The sequence below is a fragment of the Ascaphus truei genome, chromosome 12 (assembly GCF_040206685.1).
Source record: "Ascaphus truei isolate aAscTru1 chromosome 12, aAscTru1.hap1, whole genome shotgun sequence".
Taxonomy (NCBI): domain Eukaryota; kingdom Metazoa; phylum Chordata; class Amphibia; order Anura; family Ascaphidae; genus Ascaphus; species Ascaphus truei.
The window spans coordinates 30,470,537-30,488,816 of record NC_134494.1 but is presented as its reverse complement, the minus strand read 5'-3'; the positions used below and the strand labels follow the sequence as shown (position 1 = coordinate 30,488,816).

The 18,280-nt window shown below is 40.8% G+C and overlaps 1 protein-coding gene across 6 annotated transcripts in view; it reads right to left on the bottom strand.

Moving 5' to 3' along the window:
- Positions 1–18,280, bottom strand: part of NELL1 (neural EGFL like 1) — a 515,249-nt gene that overhangs the window by 43,900 nt on the left and 453,069 nt on the right. For 4 of the 6 annotated variants that reach the window (XM_075567201.1, XM_075567202.1, XM_075567206.1 and 1 more), the window contains one exon: positions 2,096–2,236. The exons of the other annotated variants lie outside the window; for them this stretch is intronic. In XM_075567201.1, the coding sequence (XP_075423316.1) occupies positions 2,096–2,236 (141 nt within the window). The remainder of the gene's footprint in view (positions 1–2,095; positions 2,237–18,280) is intronic. 6 annotated transcript variants of the gene reach the window in all.

The following is an 18,280-nucleotide window of genomic DNA, read 5'->3' as shown; positions in this document are numbered from 1 at the left end:
TCATTTAATTAGCCCCAAAAACCTGCCATATCTGATGTGACACATGTCTAAAATATGTAAAAACAGTTTCTGATGTAGAAAAAAAACCTAATCTTACATACGCAACAACTGTGCTCCAAATAACGGAGCAGTGCGTCAACACACTTTTCTGTACGTTGATACATAGACCCCTGTGTTAAGATTGGGAAATGACAGGTTTATTGTTAATTACATGTTACATAGGTAATGTAGTACTCATGTATACATACTTAAACATGTTGAGACTACATTTTAAAAAGGTCGTGTCCTGCCTTTAAACCAATTACAATTCAGCGATGCCACGAAGCTGGTGATGATATTTGCTCCTAGATTAGTTCTAGAAATGGCAGATTATTCCGTTATGAGCTCCTTTCCTTATTAAAGCAGCGGAACACCTTGCACTTCATCTTTTTTTTTCAGTTTTGGATCGAAGCAGGGGGTCTCCGGAGATGAATGTTAATTTCAGCTCGGGGGGGGGGCCCTGTTTCCCATGGTACTTGCCTTTGTAGGAGTTGCCGGTATCAATGGGGGGTTTTAAATATCAAGGTCACGCGGATGAATAGGAAGCCGCAACAGATGACATCACGGCTTCCTATTGGCCCAGTTGACATTGGACATTTAAGCCGCCATCTTGTTAAAGTACACATGCTCCCTGGCTGCAGAGATACTGGCACTGCCTACGAAGGTATTTATCCCGGAGCTGAAATAAACACAGTTGAGTTTAAAAAAAAGTAATAAAAAGGTGCTTTGTTGCTTTAAATACACCCCAAAGGTGGTAAAGGCATTCAATAGAAATATGCAGAATCTGTTCGTTGTGGTTACGGCGTGGTCTCTACAGTCCGACAGTTTGCGGTGCCCTTACTGTCACCTAGGTATCAATAGAATTACATTATATGGGGCAAATACTTTACTTTCGTGCATGTATTATTCCACCAACACAGTATAGGGTTACTTAGTGCACTATGCAAAATCAAAGTACAAAAAACCCAACAATATAAATATAAGTGAAACAATGTAACACACGCACTTGGAAGGGCAGCAATAAGTGTGAAGGAATGTTATGCAATTTGCTAATCGTCTGCCAGCACTGGAGGGTCGGAACTCAATGGTACAGTGTAGTCATAATGGGTTTTTAAAAAAAAAAAAGGGACAGATTAACGTGCAATTTGTAAACAAGCTATGCATGTTACTACAATGCACAAGAAAAATTACAAAGAAATGTTAAATGTTAACCTTAATTATCAGTATTTGATGTTTTTTTTAATGTCATTTGATGTATCTGCGTTACCAAGATCTACACGATTTATTTTAACAATTTTAACGCATGTAATTCATATATTAATTTTGCATAAGTCGCTAACAAGCACCTTAAAGGGGCAATATGCTACTTATTGTACTCCTGCACACCTCCGCTACTTGTTGGTCACTTTGATCCATGACCTTGATAGAATGCCAAACTCTGCGCTCCCAAAAGACATGTGATCGATATGAAACTGTGTCTGAGGGAAGGCATATCTACAGTAGAGGCAACTCTTATTCGAACAAAAACCAGTGGCAATTCCCCAAAAAACCCAGGAAACACCCAGGTACATTCTGAATACATGCCTTAAACTTTCCTTAAACTAGCCCCAGCATTTCTGCATTGATTAATGGCCTATCAGATTAACAGCGGGGGTCCCTGGCAGTCCCATTCAAACTGAATTGGACTGCCAGGGATCCCTGCTGTGTTAATCCTATGGGTCGTTAGTCAATGCAGAAATGCCTTAAACGTGCCTCAAACTAGCCCAGAACATACCCAGCACATACCCAGAATGTAACCCGGCTAGTTTACGGCAAATGTTAGAATAAACGTTGCCTCTACTGTAACTGTGCATTCGCTGCCCTCCCAATGTACCGCCTTGTACCGAGATTGTATCTGTTAGCTGATGAATGGGAAGACCAGATGATGGCTTCCTCCCCTTGTTTGGCATTAAATACAGTAACAGAAGAAGGCACATGCTCCTGGTTAGTCAGTGTGTGATATCATGCAGATAAAATGGGTGGGAAAAAAAAAAGTTCTTTGCTGAAATCTGCTTACCAATACAGGACTCCCCAGAAATGGAGTAGGTCCCGTTGTCATGGAAACCGCTTCTGCACTCACAGTGGTACCACCCTGGAAGGTTAGCACAGCGGGAATGGTTGTGACACTCAATGATCCCTTCTGCACACTCATCAATATCTGCCTCAGAGAAAAACACAAGCCAGCCAGGAAATTAATTTCCTTTGACACTACAATGAACAAAGCATTTTTTTTTCATCCTTCACTTTAGGAGACGATTCCACAGAAACACAAGGTGATTGCTTTAATTCACTGGTTTAATGATGTATTCTTTTTGCCTGATACAAGGATGCCTAGTAAACTGGTGGATACAAGCTGCAATGCTGCAGGAAAACTCATGATCATTAATTACTGGAAGGTCGATTCTGAGATAATTATTTTTCCAATTGCTGCATTTTATGCCTTCAGGAATTTAAAATATGAGGGCAATGTTAAAATGTTCATCCGATCAGATTTACATAGTACACTTCAATGTACACTGGTGAATATGTGTAATATTGATTGACAGGCGGAAAAAGATATATGCACGTGTGTTTAAATACATACATGAACTGTATATACACGTGTATGTGCACGCGCTCATGGTGTGTGTGTATATATACTGTATGTGTGTGTATATATATATATATATATATATATATATATATATATATATATATATATATATATATATATATATATATATATGCAAATACAACTGTATGCTCATCTGCATGTCTTAGGCAGGTCTGCAACCCCGCCTTTCCCCATTATCACCCAGCATACAGCACTTCCACTGCAGCAAGGGATTCTGGGAAATGACATGCAAATGAGCACACAGTGTCACTTTTTGCCTCAAAAACCATTTTTAACATGGTTCCCTAACGATACCGTTCTGTGGCTAACGAGATGTTTTTATTTGCGCGAGCTTTCGAGATAAAGTGATCTTTTCTTCCGGCGGTGTTACAATGGATAAAGCAAAAAAAGGTTTTTACTTAAAAACAGTGCCTCCTGGAATGTATGTGACTGGAGCCTATCCCTCCCCCCTATGCAGTATGCGATTTATGACTTAAGGTGTTAAATGGTTATATGGAAGAGATCAGTGTATCTCGAAAGCTCGCACAAATAAAAGCATTTAGTTAGCCACAGAATGGTATAATCTATTCATTTTTGATTATTAAGCTCGGCTAACAAGGTTCAGATACGCCTACACACACGTGTGTGTGTGTATATGTGTGTATTCAGTGAGCACTCCCTTGAGAAAGGTCCTGTTGTAAGGACCAAAACGTCGGTTGATTGTGCCTGTCTTCAATACAGCTGTTGGACGTTACTTTGAGTGCTGTCTCCTTTCTTGCTGCGTGGTCTTGGATTCTCTGGTCTGCCTGGTAAGGAACACTTGTTACATACATATATATATATATATATACATATATATATATATACATACGTGTGTGTGTGTGTGTGTATAGGGGTATCTGTACCGTGTTAGCCGAGCTTAATAATTATAATTATATATATATATATATATATATATATATATATATATATATATAATCACCACTGTCATTAAGGTTATGGTGGGTAAAAAAAGTGACAAAAACCCTCCACAGTAAAGCATAAAGCAACTGTAAATATTACTGTATGTTCATTTGCATGTCTTAGACAGGTCTGCAACCCTGTCTTTCCCCATTGTCACCCAGCTTACAGCACTTCCACTGCAGCAAGGGATTCTGGGAAATGACATGCAAATGAGCACTCAGTGCCACCTTTTGTCTCAAGCTCGTATTACACAAGCCAATCCTCAAGCCAATGCAAGCTGTGTTTAAAACAGCATGCATTGGCTTGAGGATTGGCTTGTGTAATACGAGCTTGAGACAAAAGGTGGCACTGAGTGCTCATTTGCATGTCATTTCCCAGAATCCCTTGCTGCAGTGGAAGTGCTGTAAGCTGGGTGACAATGGGGAAAGACAGGGTTGCAGACCTGTCTAAGACATGCAAATGAACATACAGTAATATTTACAGTTGCTTTATATATATATATATATACAGAATAAATGAGTTCTCCAGTATTCGGTGATACCTTTTTTATTGGACTAACAATTTATGTCATAGGACAAGCATTCAAGAGTTATCCTCTCTTCTTCAGGTCGAGCAATACTGATATACAAATGAATCTATGGCTAAAACAGTGTGGAGAGAGGAAAAAAAAACAACAGATATTTACTGTAGATAAGGTAGGGTGTTAAGTATTTGAAGCCAGGGGACAGTGTCAAAATCGCAACTGGACTAACACGGCTATTTTCTGCTTTATATATATACACACATATATATATATATATGTATGTATGTATGTATGTATGTGTGTGTGTGTATATATATATATACACACACACACACACACACACACACACACACACTACACATGGATCAATTCCTGGAAAAAATCCCTCTGAACTACTGTATACAATTTACTTTAAGTATGTCACAAATGTAAATTTATAATACATTATTATTATCATAATTTATTTATAATGTGCCAAATACTCAGTAGCACAATAGGGTTGGAGGTCAAATTGTAAATGTCATAATCCCATAATTGCTCCAATCATCTTTTGGACCAATAGGGGCATAGGGGATTCACTAAGTATCCATGTGAGCTGCACCCCGGGCTGGCGTTATATGCCACTGAAGTCAGTGGTAGTTGGTGCCAAATCGGGGACCAATCGCAGCCACAGGATTGTATGTCTTGTTAGGTGTATATAGTTTTCTGAACTGTGTGTGGTGTATTTGTTTCTAAGAAAAAGAAAAGCGCAAGCGGAAAAAAAAAAGAGCAATTAAATATTAGCTAATAAATTATTTAAAACAATATACAGGCATGGGAAGGTTATTGCCATAATGGGGCATGTGTCCTGCGTATAGTTTAAATTCCTTGGTTCCAGAAAGATATCAGCGCAACCTCAGAATAAAGGAAAAATAAGTATGGTGAAGTATGTCCAAAATGTTGAAAGCTTTCAGTATTGATGGTGAGTTATGCACTTACATGAAGTGCCCAGGCCATAGGCACTTAAAGGTATCTTTAGTGTTTTTTATCTCTGGTTTGCAGTTTCTCCATGGGATATGTGTGAAAAAAAACCCAGAGCATCATCACATCTTCCTACTGACCCCCGTGACATGTGACATTTAAAACGCCATTAGATTAGGGCACACAGTTTCTGTGCCTGAAGGGAAACCGTCACCGCTACGGACAGGGCCACCTTAACAACATTAGGGGCCCCGGGCAAAGCAGTGCACGGGGCCCGGCCTACACTGCCGCTCCCAGCCTCCCACGCGCTCACTAGCAGCAGCAGGCACCGGAAGTGCTGCACTGCTAGGCTGCCAGCGGTTGTGACGCGAGCCGGGGTGCCGGGCGGGCGGAGAGCGGGCGGAGAGCGAGCGGAGCCGGGGTGGGCGGAGAGCGAGTGGAGCCGGGGTTCCACTTCCGGGCGGGGGAGAGTGGGGGGAGAGCGAGCGGAGCCTGGGTGCCGGGCGGGGGGAGAGCGAGCCGGGGTGCCGGGTGCCGCGGCGGGGAGAGAGCGAGCCCTCCTAGCTAGACTTAGAATGGAGAATAGTGGACACGTATGGGCCGGGCGCATGGGGCCCCCGGGCAACTGCCCAGCGTGCCCATACGTTAAGACGGCCCAGGATACGGAGGTATCAGGTATGGTTTGCCAAAGTCTACTAAAGTCACTAAATGATCGGGGCTTGCAGCCATGTTAATTATGGCTTTTGGATAATTTTTTAGGACTAAAGTACACAGTGAATAGGGAAAGAACTAGAGGTGGAAACCGACATCTAACTTCACAGCATTGTGAAGATTTAAAATAAAAATAAACGGTGGTGTGTAGTTACCGGTGGCTTTTGTAGTAAACTGAGAGGGGGAATGGAACATCCATTTATCTCATGTATGGGGCTCGGTTATCTAAGGGAAAAAAAACAGTGACCCCCTATTTCCGTGTGCGGAGCAATGCCCATGGCTCACTCACTGATTCAAGATCTCAGGCTGTCTGACTCTTCCAGTGTGGGGAGATTTTCTTGTTACATGGTTACATATAGTTATATAGTAGATGAGGTTGAAAAAATACATATGTCCATAAAGTTAAACCTACAGATGCAGCGGCCGGTATCCGATCATGCTAAATTGAGGCAGGTACGTTATCCTAATTTTGTATTTATGCCTGCTCTGATGCACTAATGCAAGCAAAGTTTGTTTTAACTCAACCTAAGGCTCCTGTGTGCTTCCTCTACTTCCAATAATTGTCCGGTTTTGTATTTACAGTATTTTGATCCAGAGGAAGGCAAACAGCAAAACCCCAGTGAAATATCATCCAATGACACAGGTATCTCATAAGGGGAAAATAAATCCCTTCCTGACTCCAAATATTGGCAATCAGATTTCTCCCTGGATGAACATTCTTCCCATGTTTACTTATTTGGTAAATCCCTGTAAACCTTTCCTTTCTAAAAAAGATGGCCAACCTTTTTTGAAGATGTCTATTGTATCTGCCATCACAGTCTCGATGGGTTCAAGTTTCTTTATCTCATTTGGTACTGCAATTGATAATCCCTCTTGCTTTGCTCAATGGTAAGCAACCTAATCTTGAATAATATAGAGTAAGGAAATATTATAGAGCCTTTCATAAAGGATTGTTACAAAGCCTTCATTAAAATGGTTCATGGAGACCCCCTCATCTGTAATAACCTTGGTTGATTTCTATTGGCACCTGACTACTGTTCTCCAAAGAGATTTGGAAAATTACAATTAAAAAATTAGCAAATTAATTTTCAGTTTAACCTTGGTGTAATTAAGAAGCTATTATGTTCACGCTGCTTATAAAAATGGTTGTAGAAAAAAATGGTGGAGCACTGCTAGAAAAAATAAGGGCTGGAGGCTAATTGCAAAATTAAAAATGCTTTATTTTAGTGCATAAGTAGACAGAGCTACAGAAAAAACAGGTCCTCTAACGCGTTTCGCGCTGTCAAAGCACTTTGTCTGGATATTAGAAGCACCTATTGGGGATTCATTTCCCATTTTCACTGTATAAAAATGGTTGATTGAGAAGTTGCGCCAGGACAATTTTTTCCCTTTATACTTGACCCACTATGGGGGATCTCACCAATTAAAAACGAGTACCTTTCCTTCAATAAGAATGAGCTACTTCTCTCAGCTGAGCGTTATTTCTTGCAGTCAACACTGAGAAATGTTAAAACAAAACCTGTGAAACTTTACCTATTCAAAGGCTCTCTGGGGAACTGGGACATTTAATAGGGAAGGAATTATTGTTCTACTCTGTGCATCTGTGTTTCTTTCTGGAAAAAGGGGTCATTGAGATGCAGTTGAAGTCTTTGCTAATCTGAAGTTGATCAATGATGGTTTTATTTTCCATTTTGTTGTAATCTATCTAAATTAGACCTTGGAATCCCAATAAATAAGTGGAGTATTTGTAATTATTTGATACTTCCAATTTGTACATACATTTGTTACTTTTCTACATTTAAAGGGGCAATTCCTCCAAAGTGAACTAATTCCAATGACAGCTTTAAGACTGTAACCTTTTTTCCCATAATCTGAGACCTACAAGATTTATTTTATTGTATTTTTTTAAATCAGACTTGGGGGGGTGGGTGTGATTACCTCTTACACTTGTGAGATGTCCCTGTGTGATCAGCAAGCGCTTGTACAGCCAGAGTTCCCCATACCCACATCTGTATTGGGTCTCTGTTAAGAACAGGATGGTTTAAGGGTAAAGCCAACACTTGATAGACAAACACATGCCCATTCAGAAGCCCCTAAGAATTTCAACTGGCCAACCATGTGGGATTACACGTTCAGGGATGCAAGCATAGGACATGTCTTTCTATGCACTGCATCTCCAGCAGCCTCCCTATAGGTTACCTGCTTGGTGCATTTTTGTTATTACGCACTATGGCCCTTATTCGATAAGCTGTGACAGATATAATAAGGGCCTATGAATCGATGCGTTGCAGGTACTGTACTTCCAACCTGAAAGTATTTATTGTTAAACAACTATCCTTTGTGTTTTATGCTTCTTTTTTTTTTCTCTTTTGTATTGCGAGATAATTAATTAAAACTCCCTCCTGCATAAAAGCGCTAATTGCTTTATCAATCTCATATTTTATGTTAACTTGCTTGCTGTCCTCCCTCAACAGGCGCATTGCCAATTACATGAGATAACCCCCTGGGGATGGGGGGTAATAATTTTTTATGCTGCTTCAGCACGTTTGGAGTTATTACAGTACCAATTTGCAAAGGGGGTTTTCACTTCCCCTCTCTCATTATAGGCCACATAGGAGCAGTTCTGGATGATCCGAGTTCTGACCCACGACCAAGGTGCGAAACCCAGGGCGCCATGTATCAACATTCACTACAAATGACTGTCGTAAAACAAACACGGAAGAATAGCAAGTTTGTGTTGTGCGCTTTGGGCGCCGTTCACAAAGAAGAAAAACAATACTTGGGGGTGAAGTTAGAGGCGGAGTTTGGATGTTGTCCGGGTCACGCGTATGTAAAAATTATATTATATTAAACCAGGGGCGCGCAAACTTTTTTCGCTGCGCCACACCCTGCTGGCTTTCCTCCTTGGTGCGCCATTTCCCCCCCACCTTACCTCGTGCGGCGGGGTCGTGTGATGTCACGTGACCCGCGGCGTCGTTTGACGTCACGTTACCGTGGCAACCGTGACGTCACATGACCCCGCGCCGTCAATCACGCGTCCTGGAGTCGGCTGAATCACGTAAGTGGAGTGTTGCAGGGGCCTCACGTGATCCCCCCGGCATTTAATGCTTTGGGGAAGAGCGCGGGGCCTCTGCAACCGCCCGCGCTCCCCCAGAAAAAACTCCCCGCCCGCTCCCAGTTTGCGCACCGCTGTATTAAACTACAAGCAGGTGTCACTTCGGCGCGTCGTAAATACATCAAAATGGTACGTTTTTCTTGGAATAAAATGCAAATACGGTAGATGTAGACCCAAACGCAATTCTTAATGCAGTCATATGCATGAACATGACGCGCGCCATACAAAATTCAAAACGTCAATTGTATGAATATAAATAATGACATACCAACTAATGATTTTATGCAAGACATTTATTTTTTGAAGCAAAACACGCTTTCAATTAATTAAAAAAATTTTTTTTTTAGTATTTATACATAGCTTCCTAATCGATCTACTTGCGACTGGTGAAGGAGGAATTTGGGCAGATCTGAATACCTGCAAGATTTTAGTAAATAAAAATCCCACTTGTGGTACATTCGCATGCCTCAGGCAGGTCTGCGACCCAGTCTTCCCCCATTATCGCTTAGCAAACAGTGCTTCCACTGCAGGCAGGGATTCTGGGTAACGACATGCAAAAAACTTATAGGGGTCCATGTTAAAATAGGTGAAAAGTAAAGAGTGAGACACTGTGTGCTCATTTGCATGTCATTACCCAGAATCCCTGGCTGCAGTGAAGTCACTGTTTGGCAAGAGATAATGGGGAAAGGCAGGGTAGCCGACCTGTCTGACATGTCAACGCACCACAAGTGGGATTTTTACTTACTGTACGGCGGGGGTTTGTTTGGTCATTTTTTTCACCCACCATAACTTTTTGCAATGCAAGATTTTACCAACTACATTGACGAACTCTCATGCTGGTCCGTTAAACTGTCCCACTATTGCAGTTTCATGATTAACCCCCCTATTATACACAAGAAGCACGGAGGGAACCTGCCACGCTAAATTCTGATAAATCTACCCTGCTTTGCAAACCTAGCATCTAACATCTTCAGACTGTGCTCCACTGAATCATTATGGTAGTTCGTTTATCACCAAACCCTAGCTTGGTTTTCACATCTGCTTTGATTCTCAGATTACTACTCTCGAAATTGCCAAGCAGAGGGGGGGGGGGGGGTGTTACATGTGCTGTAAGAAAAAGGTTTGGAGTAGGTATTGCTGATTGAGTGCAAGGATAGGACTTTTATGTTCAATATGATCAGAGGGCAGATCAAAGTCATCCCTTTGTGAACCAGCTTAAAAGCAACCTTGAGATAACTGTACAAACAACCACGTATGGCCAAGCATACACAACGAGCCTGTATTTCCATCGGGAATTGAGATAGAGGAGCATTAACTTTTTAAAGTGAAGCTCAAGAGGTCAATACCAATACCTCAACCTTATGAAATCACAAGACAAACTCTTCCTCTTTTACCTTCGTTGGCTGTGTAAAGCTCTATGGTGTAGACCAGCGGTGCGCAAACTGTGGGGCGCGACCCCCAGGGGGGGCGCGACACTGCCGACGGGGGGCGCGGGGTTTACAGAGGCCCCGCGCGCTTCCCGAAGGCACTTAAATTAAGTGCCGGGGGAGCTGCAGGCCCTCTGTTAACCTAACTTACCGTGGCTCCCGCGGCTTCCTCCCTGTGTCGCCATGGCAACGCGGCGTCAAAATGACGCTGCGAGGTCATGTGACGTCACATTGCTATGGCAACGTGACGTCATTACGCCGGAGCGCGGGTAAGTTGGGGTTGGGAGGGGGGCGCGGGAGTGAGGGGACAGCCGGCAGGGGGGCGCAGGGAAAAAAGTTTGCGCCCCCCTGGTGTAGACTACGGGAAGAATCATTTGAAATAATTATGAAAATGCGCAAAACTAGCACGAATAACAGAGAGTAGTCAACAACCCTATGAGCTCTTTGGTATGAAATGGTAGTTACTGACAGAGGCACCGAACTAGTAATAAGTAGTAACAATGAATGAAATACTTATCATAAACTTCAAAACCACAAAATAGGGGCAAAAAGAGACTGAAAACGGTCCCCTTTCTCCAAGCAGGGATATCCTTAAAACCTGACCTGTTGATGGCCCTTGAGGACTGGAGTTGGCAACCCCTGTCTTAACCTCCTCATTGCTAAAAAAAACCCATTGGGATGCAGTACCGAAGTGACTAAACAAATGTATACCAAATATTATAATTATTTATTCCTCCTTAGTGCTGATTCTGTAGTCAGATGTTTTGCTTGAACAACTAGAAGATATTCAATTACATATTTTACACCACAGCATATTTTGTATTGTGGTAGACTGATAGGAGTATGTATCTATGTTAGCCGAGAATGATGTTGTTCATTTAACTTTATAAGTTATTTACTGTGTGTGTAATGTACCAAGGTGTTTTGCTTTCCCATTTTGTCTTCATTATAAACTTCAATTTTCTCTAACTTTTCTGTCTTGGAGAAATACAGTATGAAGATATTTCCAGACCAAAATTAGTGACTTCCCCTAAAATCTTCTTTGTAACTCAGAGGAAATGGACAATGCAATTATCTGGAAGTATATGAAAGCCAGTACAGTATAATCCAGGGATTCTCAACTCCAGTCCCCAAGACCCGCCCCCACCCCCCCAAACAGGTCAGGTTTTGCAGATATCCCAGCTTCAAGACAGGTAGCTCAATCAGTGGCTCTGTGCTGAAGCTGGGATGTCCAGAAAACCTGACCTGTTGGTGACGTTGGTGACCTGTGGAGGACTGGAGTTGAGAACCACTTTCATTGCTGATGGGGCTTGAAATACACTGCTGTGCCGTGCGGTTATTCCCTTCTGCAGAATAATTATGCGTGACATGATGACATTGACATGGTAAATCCAGCACATGGACGTCCACATGAAAAATCAATATGAATAAGCCTCTGGAGTGGCCAACTAACTCACGCTATTTTTAGCCATTCAGATATGGACAATATATCACCGTTGACAGATACAGGACAATGTGTGTAAATTTATTCGGCAAAAAAAAATGGAGTGCAAAGATCTGCCTTTACTTAAGTATATTTGTCAGGACGGAGATGTCACAACACCCTTTCCCTTTTCCTAATGATAAAAAAAAAAAAAAAAGACATTTATACATGGCATTTCTTGCCAACCACACAATCAGCTTTAACATGCAAAGATTGTGCTATAAAGTATAACAGCAGAATAATTTTTTTTTCTAACCGAGCCAATCTATGATAGCCAGTGAGTTTAAATTGTTTCAATAAACTATTGGACTGGCTGGGGCCCAGGCTACGTTTTATTTGTGGGTTCAAAAGGAATTCTCCCCTGCACATGCAAATAGCTGAATTTCACACATTCGGGACTCTTAAGGGCTTATTCATATAGTTGCAAACAGCCGACTCAAATATAGAGGGTCCATTAAATACATCAACAAATACATTATAAAATGGTATCATTTCTCTTTCATTTTCTCTATTTATTCTGCAAATAAAAATACCCTGCGTGAGCCCATTCACCTGCCTTTCCCCGTCATCGCTTAGCATACAGTGCTTCCCCTGCAGCCAGGGATTCTGGGTAATAACTTGCAAATGAGCACTCAGTCTGTTGCTTTTTATGTATGTATTATGTCTATTTATGCTCAGACACACCAAAAAATAATTATGGCGAGTAAAAGGTCTGAAAACCCTCCACCGTACGGCAAATGTATTTATTTGACTATTTATGCTGAAATCTTACGCTCAGTGTCAGGGGCGGCCAACTCCAGTCCTCAAGGGCCACCAACAGGTCAGGTTGTTAGGATATCCCTGCTTCAGCAGAAGTGGCCAGTGATTGAGCCACCTGTGCTAAAGCAGGGATATCCTGAAAACCTGGCCTGTTGGTGGCCATTGAGGGCTGGAGTTGGCCACCTCTGCTCTACATGGTCGTAGGTTTTTATCCCATACTCTCTTACCAGTGCTGCCAGGGGTACATACTGTGCTGTATGTATTGTTCTGCAATAATACATTGCTGGCCCCTCTGTCAGCCAATGTATGCCTGACTATTTATGAGCTATCGGAGAAAAGCTGCATTGCCTCCATTTAGACATTCATGAGATTGATTCAAGTACGAGGTCTAAAACATTTCAGACTGGTAAACCAATTGTCCATAGCATGTGTTATTCCATATGACACCTGGGTTTGCCTTGCATGGCACTTCAGTGTTGGCGTTACCCAAAATGTTTAAGGCACAAGCCCATGCCCTGCAGAGTTTAGAGTCAATATATTTGGAGGTTGGGTGGTTTGGCCTTTGGGCAATAAAGTTACCTAGTGACAAAGCTGGCACGGGCAATTAAGTAGGATTCTAAAGCATTGGCATACCACTGCATTCTGCACTCTTTCCTGACTGTGTATTAGAAGATATACCAGGTCCTTTGGGGTAGGGAGGAGGATCACACTCAATTTTTGGTTTCTATTCATTTTTTTTACAATAGTGGAAATTGCCTTCTATTGATAGCTCATATGCGAGAGTGTTGTAATTGAAAGGAAACTTAAATATACATGAATACGCCAAACTCAATCCTATCAAAGAAAGGTAGCCTCACATATAAAGGGAAATGACTGGGTAATGTAATTTGTCATTTTAAAGGAAGCGTAGAAGTTGAAGTATAATGAGCGTTAGGAATAGAGACCCTATTGCATACAATTAGATACAATGGCTAAAAGTGGCTACTTATAGTGAAAAAGAAAAAAAATCCCTTTTTTACATTTTCCCTGAGAAATAAATTCTCATACTATATATACTGTGCAAAGGAGAGATTCGCTAATTATTTTGTAATATTATGTGTTTAAGGCTTTTTAAATGCAATCACTATCCTTTGTGCCATTCTGTCAGCATGAACGCACAATTGGATTGCAATGGCGTATCATATATATGATGAAGTCATTTCCATGACACAACGCGTAGGGCGTGGTCTAATCGTGTGACACTCACAAAGCAGTGGATAGAGAGGCTGTGTATGAGCTGTATATGCACTTCTGAGGCCCAGAGCGACCAAGTATTGGCAATTGCTACTACGGACCTTTGGCGGTGTTGGTTCCGGAGGGACTTTTCAACCGGGTGCTGAGAGAGGCAAGTTCCGCTTCCGCATAGCATGGAGAAGCGACGTCGGAGACGCAGGGATCTCGAGGTGCACTGGGAGGACCGTATGGATGGCGATTGAGATAATTCTCATACATGCTCTAAATAATGCTATTTTTGTGAGTGGGCATTTGTCTAAGTTTTATGTCCCATAAATATTATTTTTTACGGTAATACACTAAGTGTGCGCCTGTTTGTTTTATATATATTATATATACCACACTTATTAAGGTTATGCTCGTGTAATATGAGCTTGAGACAAAAGGTGGCACTGTGTGCTCATTTGCATGTCATTTCCCAGAATCCCTTGCTGCAGTGGAAGTGCTGTGTGCTGGGCGATAATGGTGAAAGACAGGGTTGCAGACCTGTCTAAGACATGCAAATGAACATACAGTAATATTTCCAGTTGAGATTATATATATATATATATATATATATATATATACACACATACAGTATATTACTGTATTAGGATTTCAGAAAAGTACATAGCAGGAGAGGAAAAGCATCAGAGAAATCTATTTTTCATACTACTGCGATACCTTAAAATAATATAAATCCACCAAACTAAGCCTTCCATGAGCTTACATAGTATCAAGCGGAATCCAGAGTATTACATTGCATCTCCAGTTGGAAAGCAAACTCCTCTGAGCAAGTGGAAGAGAGCTGCAGGTATTTATATGAAGGAAGAGTCTCCGTGTTAGGAACTTTTTCTAATAACAAGGCACACAAGGCTTATTGACCTGTGGAAGGTCAAGGCTCGAATTTCACCTGTGACTTGGACGTTCTATTACATCTTCCTTAACCAGTGGAACGCCTTCTCTCTGTTGTGTGGATTTAGTCTGTAGAGGGTGATATCAAACAATAATGTCCTTTTGGCTTTTAATAATAATTGACAGTGCTAGAGTCGCTTCATTAAAAGTCACGCTCTGTCTCCTTTCATAATACAGTAATTAGCAGTATATTATCAGGGACTTCTTTGCAGTGCACTGATGGAACAATTATGTGACTAGTGAAAGAGCCGACTGCATAGAAGTTGATTATAAAGAAAGGACAGTGTGGACCTTTTCCCCAACTTACAGTACCATAGCTCTGCGGATCATAGATGTACTATGCAAGCCTTCTGCTTGTTGGATTACATTGTTGCCTTGTCTTTTGGGGGGGGGGGTGTTTTTGTTGGGGGAGGGGGGACAGTTGAAGCTGTATTTAACGCCATCATATCCAGCTTCATCTTTGTTGTAGCTAGTGAACCCTCAGGGTCCACATGGGGGCTGGAAGTCGGGGAGCAGGGGTGCTGTAGCCCTCCCCCTGGGTTTATACATTTTTACATTATGGTGATATGTGTATATTTTACGAATTTTGCATGTACAGCACCTCTACCCAGAAAATAGTTCCTGCACTCAGGGATAAATGAATAAGCGATCATCTTTAGAGACTTGCACCCATGTTAATTATAAGGAACATTAAGGTTGCATATGTGTTTAATGTAGTATACATCTCACATTAATTGTGTAGAAACAGAGCTAGACAAACTTGGTTTATCAAAGAGCCATCACATAGTATTGAAACCTACTTACTGTAGGTAGATATAGCAAGACATCTAACAACTTTAGAAATAGATCTGGTGCATAGTAAAACACACATTATCTGTGACATAATAATTGGATTATTTCCCACCAACTGCTTTAGAATTTTAGGAAAATGAGTATACCTTTTTTAAATGGTCTTGGAGTTCTAAATAGGACTAGTGTTCTAGCTAGCAATCATGTTCTAATTCTTTACGATTACGGTCAGATGGAAAGGTGCACCTGCAATGAGCTCAAAGAGACATCAATCCAGCAGCATCTTTTAGAATGAATAGCAGTGGTAGAAACATAATAGCAGTCAGTAAATGTTCCACATTCTTATGAAACTCCCTCCCATACCAGCTTCGTAAACAAGTGCTATAAAGGATCTGTTAATTCTGGTATACATGTGCAAGTCATGGCCAATCTATATTGAAATGAATGTATATATTTCCATACCCGATTTATTTTCACTGTATTCCTGTAAGTACTTGAAATCTATTATCCTGTTTTGCTAGTTGGATGGCTCATTGAGTCAGAGCATAAGGATGCTGAACTGACAGCTGAGGTGGAGGCTGGAAGTTTAATTTCCTGAACTAGCCAGATGGTAGTCATTACATTATGTATTTTCTGAAGGAAGCGTTTATGCTGTCAAATAATGTCAATTGCTTAATTTCTTATTGGAGGTTAAAAATAAAAAATAAATTATCCAGATTTCCAAGCATCTAGAAGAAAAATGGAAGTGGATACAATAGGTTGAATTATTGGTTAAGACGTGTAGGACCACAAGGAAGTGATGTCATGAAATATAGAAATTTGGAGATGAAAAGGGGGTCATTTATCAAAATCTCACACTTGCAAAACTGCTGCGCAAATACCACTCAATACATGCAATGGGATTTTTACCTTATTGAACTTTGCTTACTATGGAAATATTTTGCATGCTTTATTACTGGACACATCCACGGATCATGAATGTATTATGAACTGGTGTTATGCAGTACTATGGCAAAGTCCATAATGAAACAAATATGCATCATTATCATACCCACGAAGACGCCTATAGCAACCTTACGACAAACTTAATCTAAACTCTCTGACTTTTTATTCTCAACAGTACTTAAGATTTCATTGCTACTGGCATCAAAACCCAAGACATTCCCAAATTCAAGTGGGATGAAAGCTCCAAGCTTCAGTGCTCTAAGACTCAAAGCATATTCCCACATTTTAGTTCCCACGTGCATCTCTGCTTCAGAAGTTCAGTTGAAGATTGCCATGTTATACACTAACTTCTGATGACATACAAAACTGCTTTTCCAATAGATTCAAATGGGAGTTTGATTATAGCAAACCCAGTGCCTTAGAACTGTTGTATAGAGTATAATTAGGTATGATGCTAGTTTTTGAAAATCTAAACTCGAAAAATCTATAAAAAGCAAAAAAAAAAAATTACTGGTCAAAATTATTCATTGCACTATTCCATTATCAAGGTATATTAATTTGCATATGTGGATAGCTACAACTGAATGAAAATCAATGTACTGTAGCAGTATTTCCGACTTGAGAATACATGAACTAGGTAATTTATTGTGTCTCCTTACAGCAACTGATGGGTTAATAGTTCATAAAGAAATATATATATATTGCAAGAGTAATGTATGACGAATGGAATCAGATAGGTTTGAAAAATATAACCTTAATATGCTTCTAGTGCACAAACGTAAACATGTTCTATCAGGTATCCTTTCTGCATGCTCCTGGATGAAAGCCTATACATTTTGAAAATACAATGCCATAAGATATTCATCTCACTGTTTAAAACCATTTGATGGAAAACCAAGAGAGTAAATAGAGCCTTGAATTAAACACTTGCTGTTTAATACAGCAGTGCCCCCAATGTTTGTATTTATTCATTTTTTTTGTATTAAATGCACTGTAGCAAGAACTCTTACCACCATAGAAATCCATCAGCTCCGCAAATATTCACCTTCACAGTCCGGGCGTTAAGCTTTGGGGTAAGAACATTGCCTTTAAAGCAGGTGAGCCCAGTTCCGTTTCCAGGGTCAGCTCTGCTTATGACCTTGGTCAAATCACTTCATCCCCCGTGGCTCATTTTAATGTAAGATGCGAAACGGTGTCTTCTCCAAGCCCCGTCTAGACCATTGCTTAGTAAATCTCCCCGTTTGTATTTATGAGATGGGATTCCCAATGTTTTAATAGAAACATGTACTCTATCCAGCTATACTTCTAGACTTACCTATTTCATTTATATCTATTTAACTTCTCCAGGGGCCAGGGCGGCTTGCAAAAGACTCTGTGTTGCTGGTTCCTCCAGCAACAAAGGAGTTTAAGGCCGATCCGGAATAAACTTTTCATGTTGCAGTAATGTGGCTTCAGTTAACCTGAAAACCTATTTACTATTGAAAACCAATTCATAGCCACATTTTCACAGTAGAAATTAGGCCTTTTACGCTTGATCCTAGGTTAAGTGAGCCTGTGTAAGAAAAGCTGTTTCTCTTTGAAGTAGGCTGTAGAAGTCTTCTAGCTAATTGGAGCAGATTCTGGGCTTTAACTTCTAAGTACCATGCTTGTGTTCATTCTCTCATTAAATTAGTTTAGCTTCTGTGCTGCTCTGATGCTCACTATTTTGCCATATGCTAGAGTGGTTTGGCTTAAATACTGATACATTCATATGATTGTGCCTTCTGTG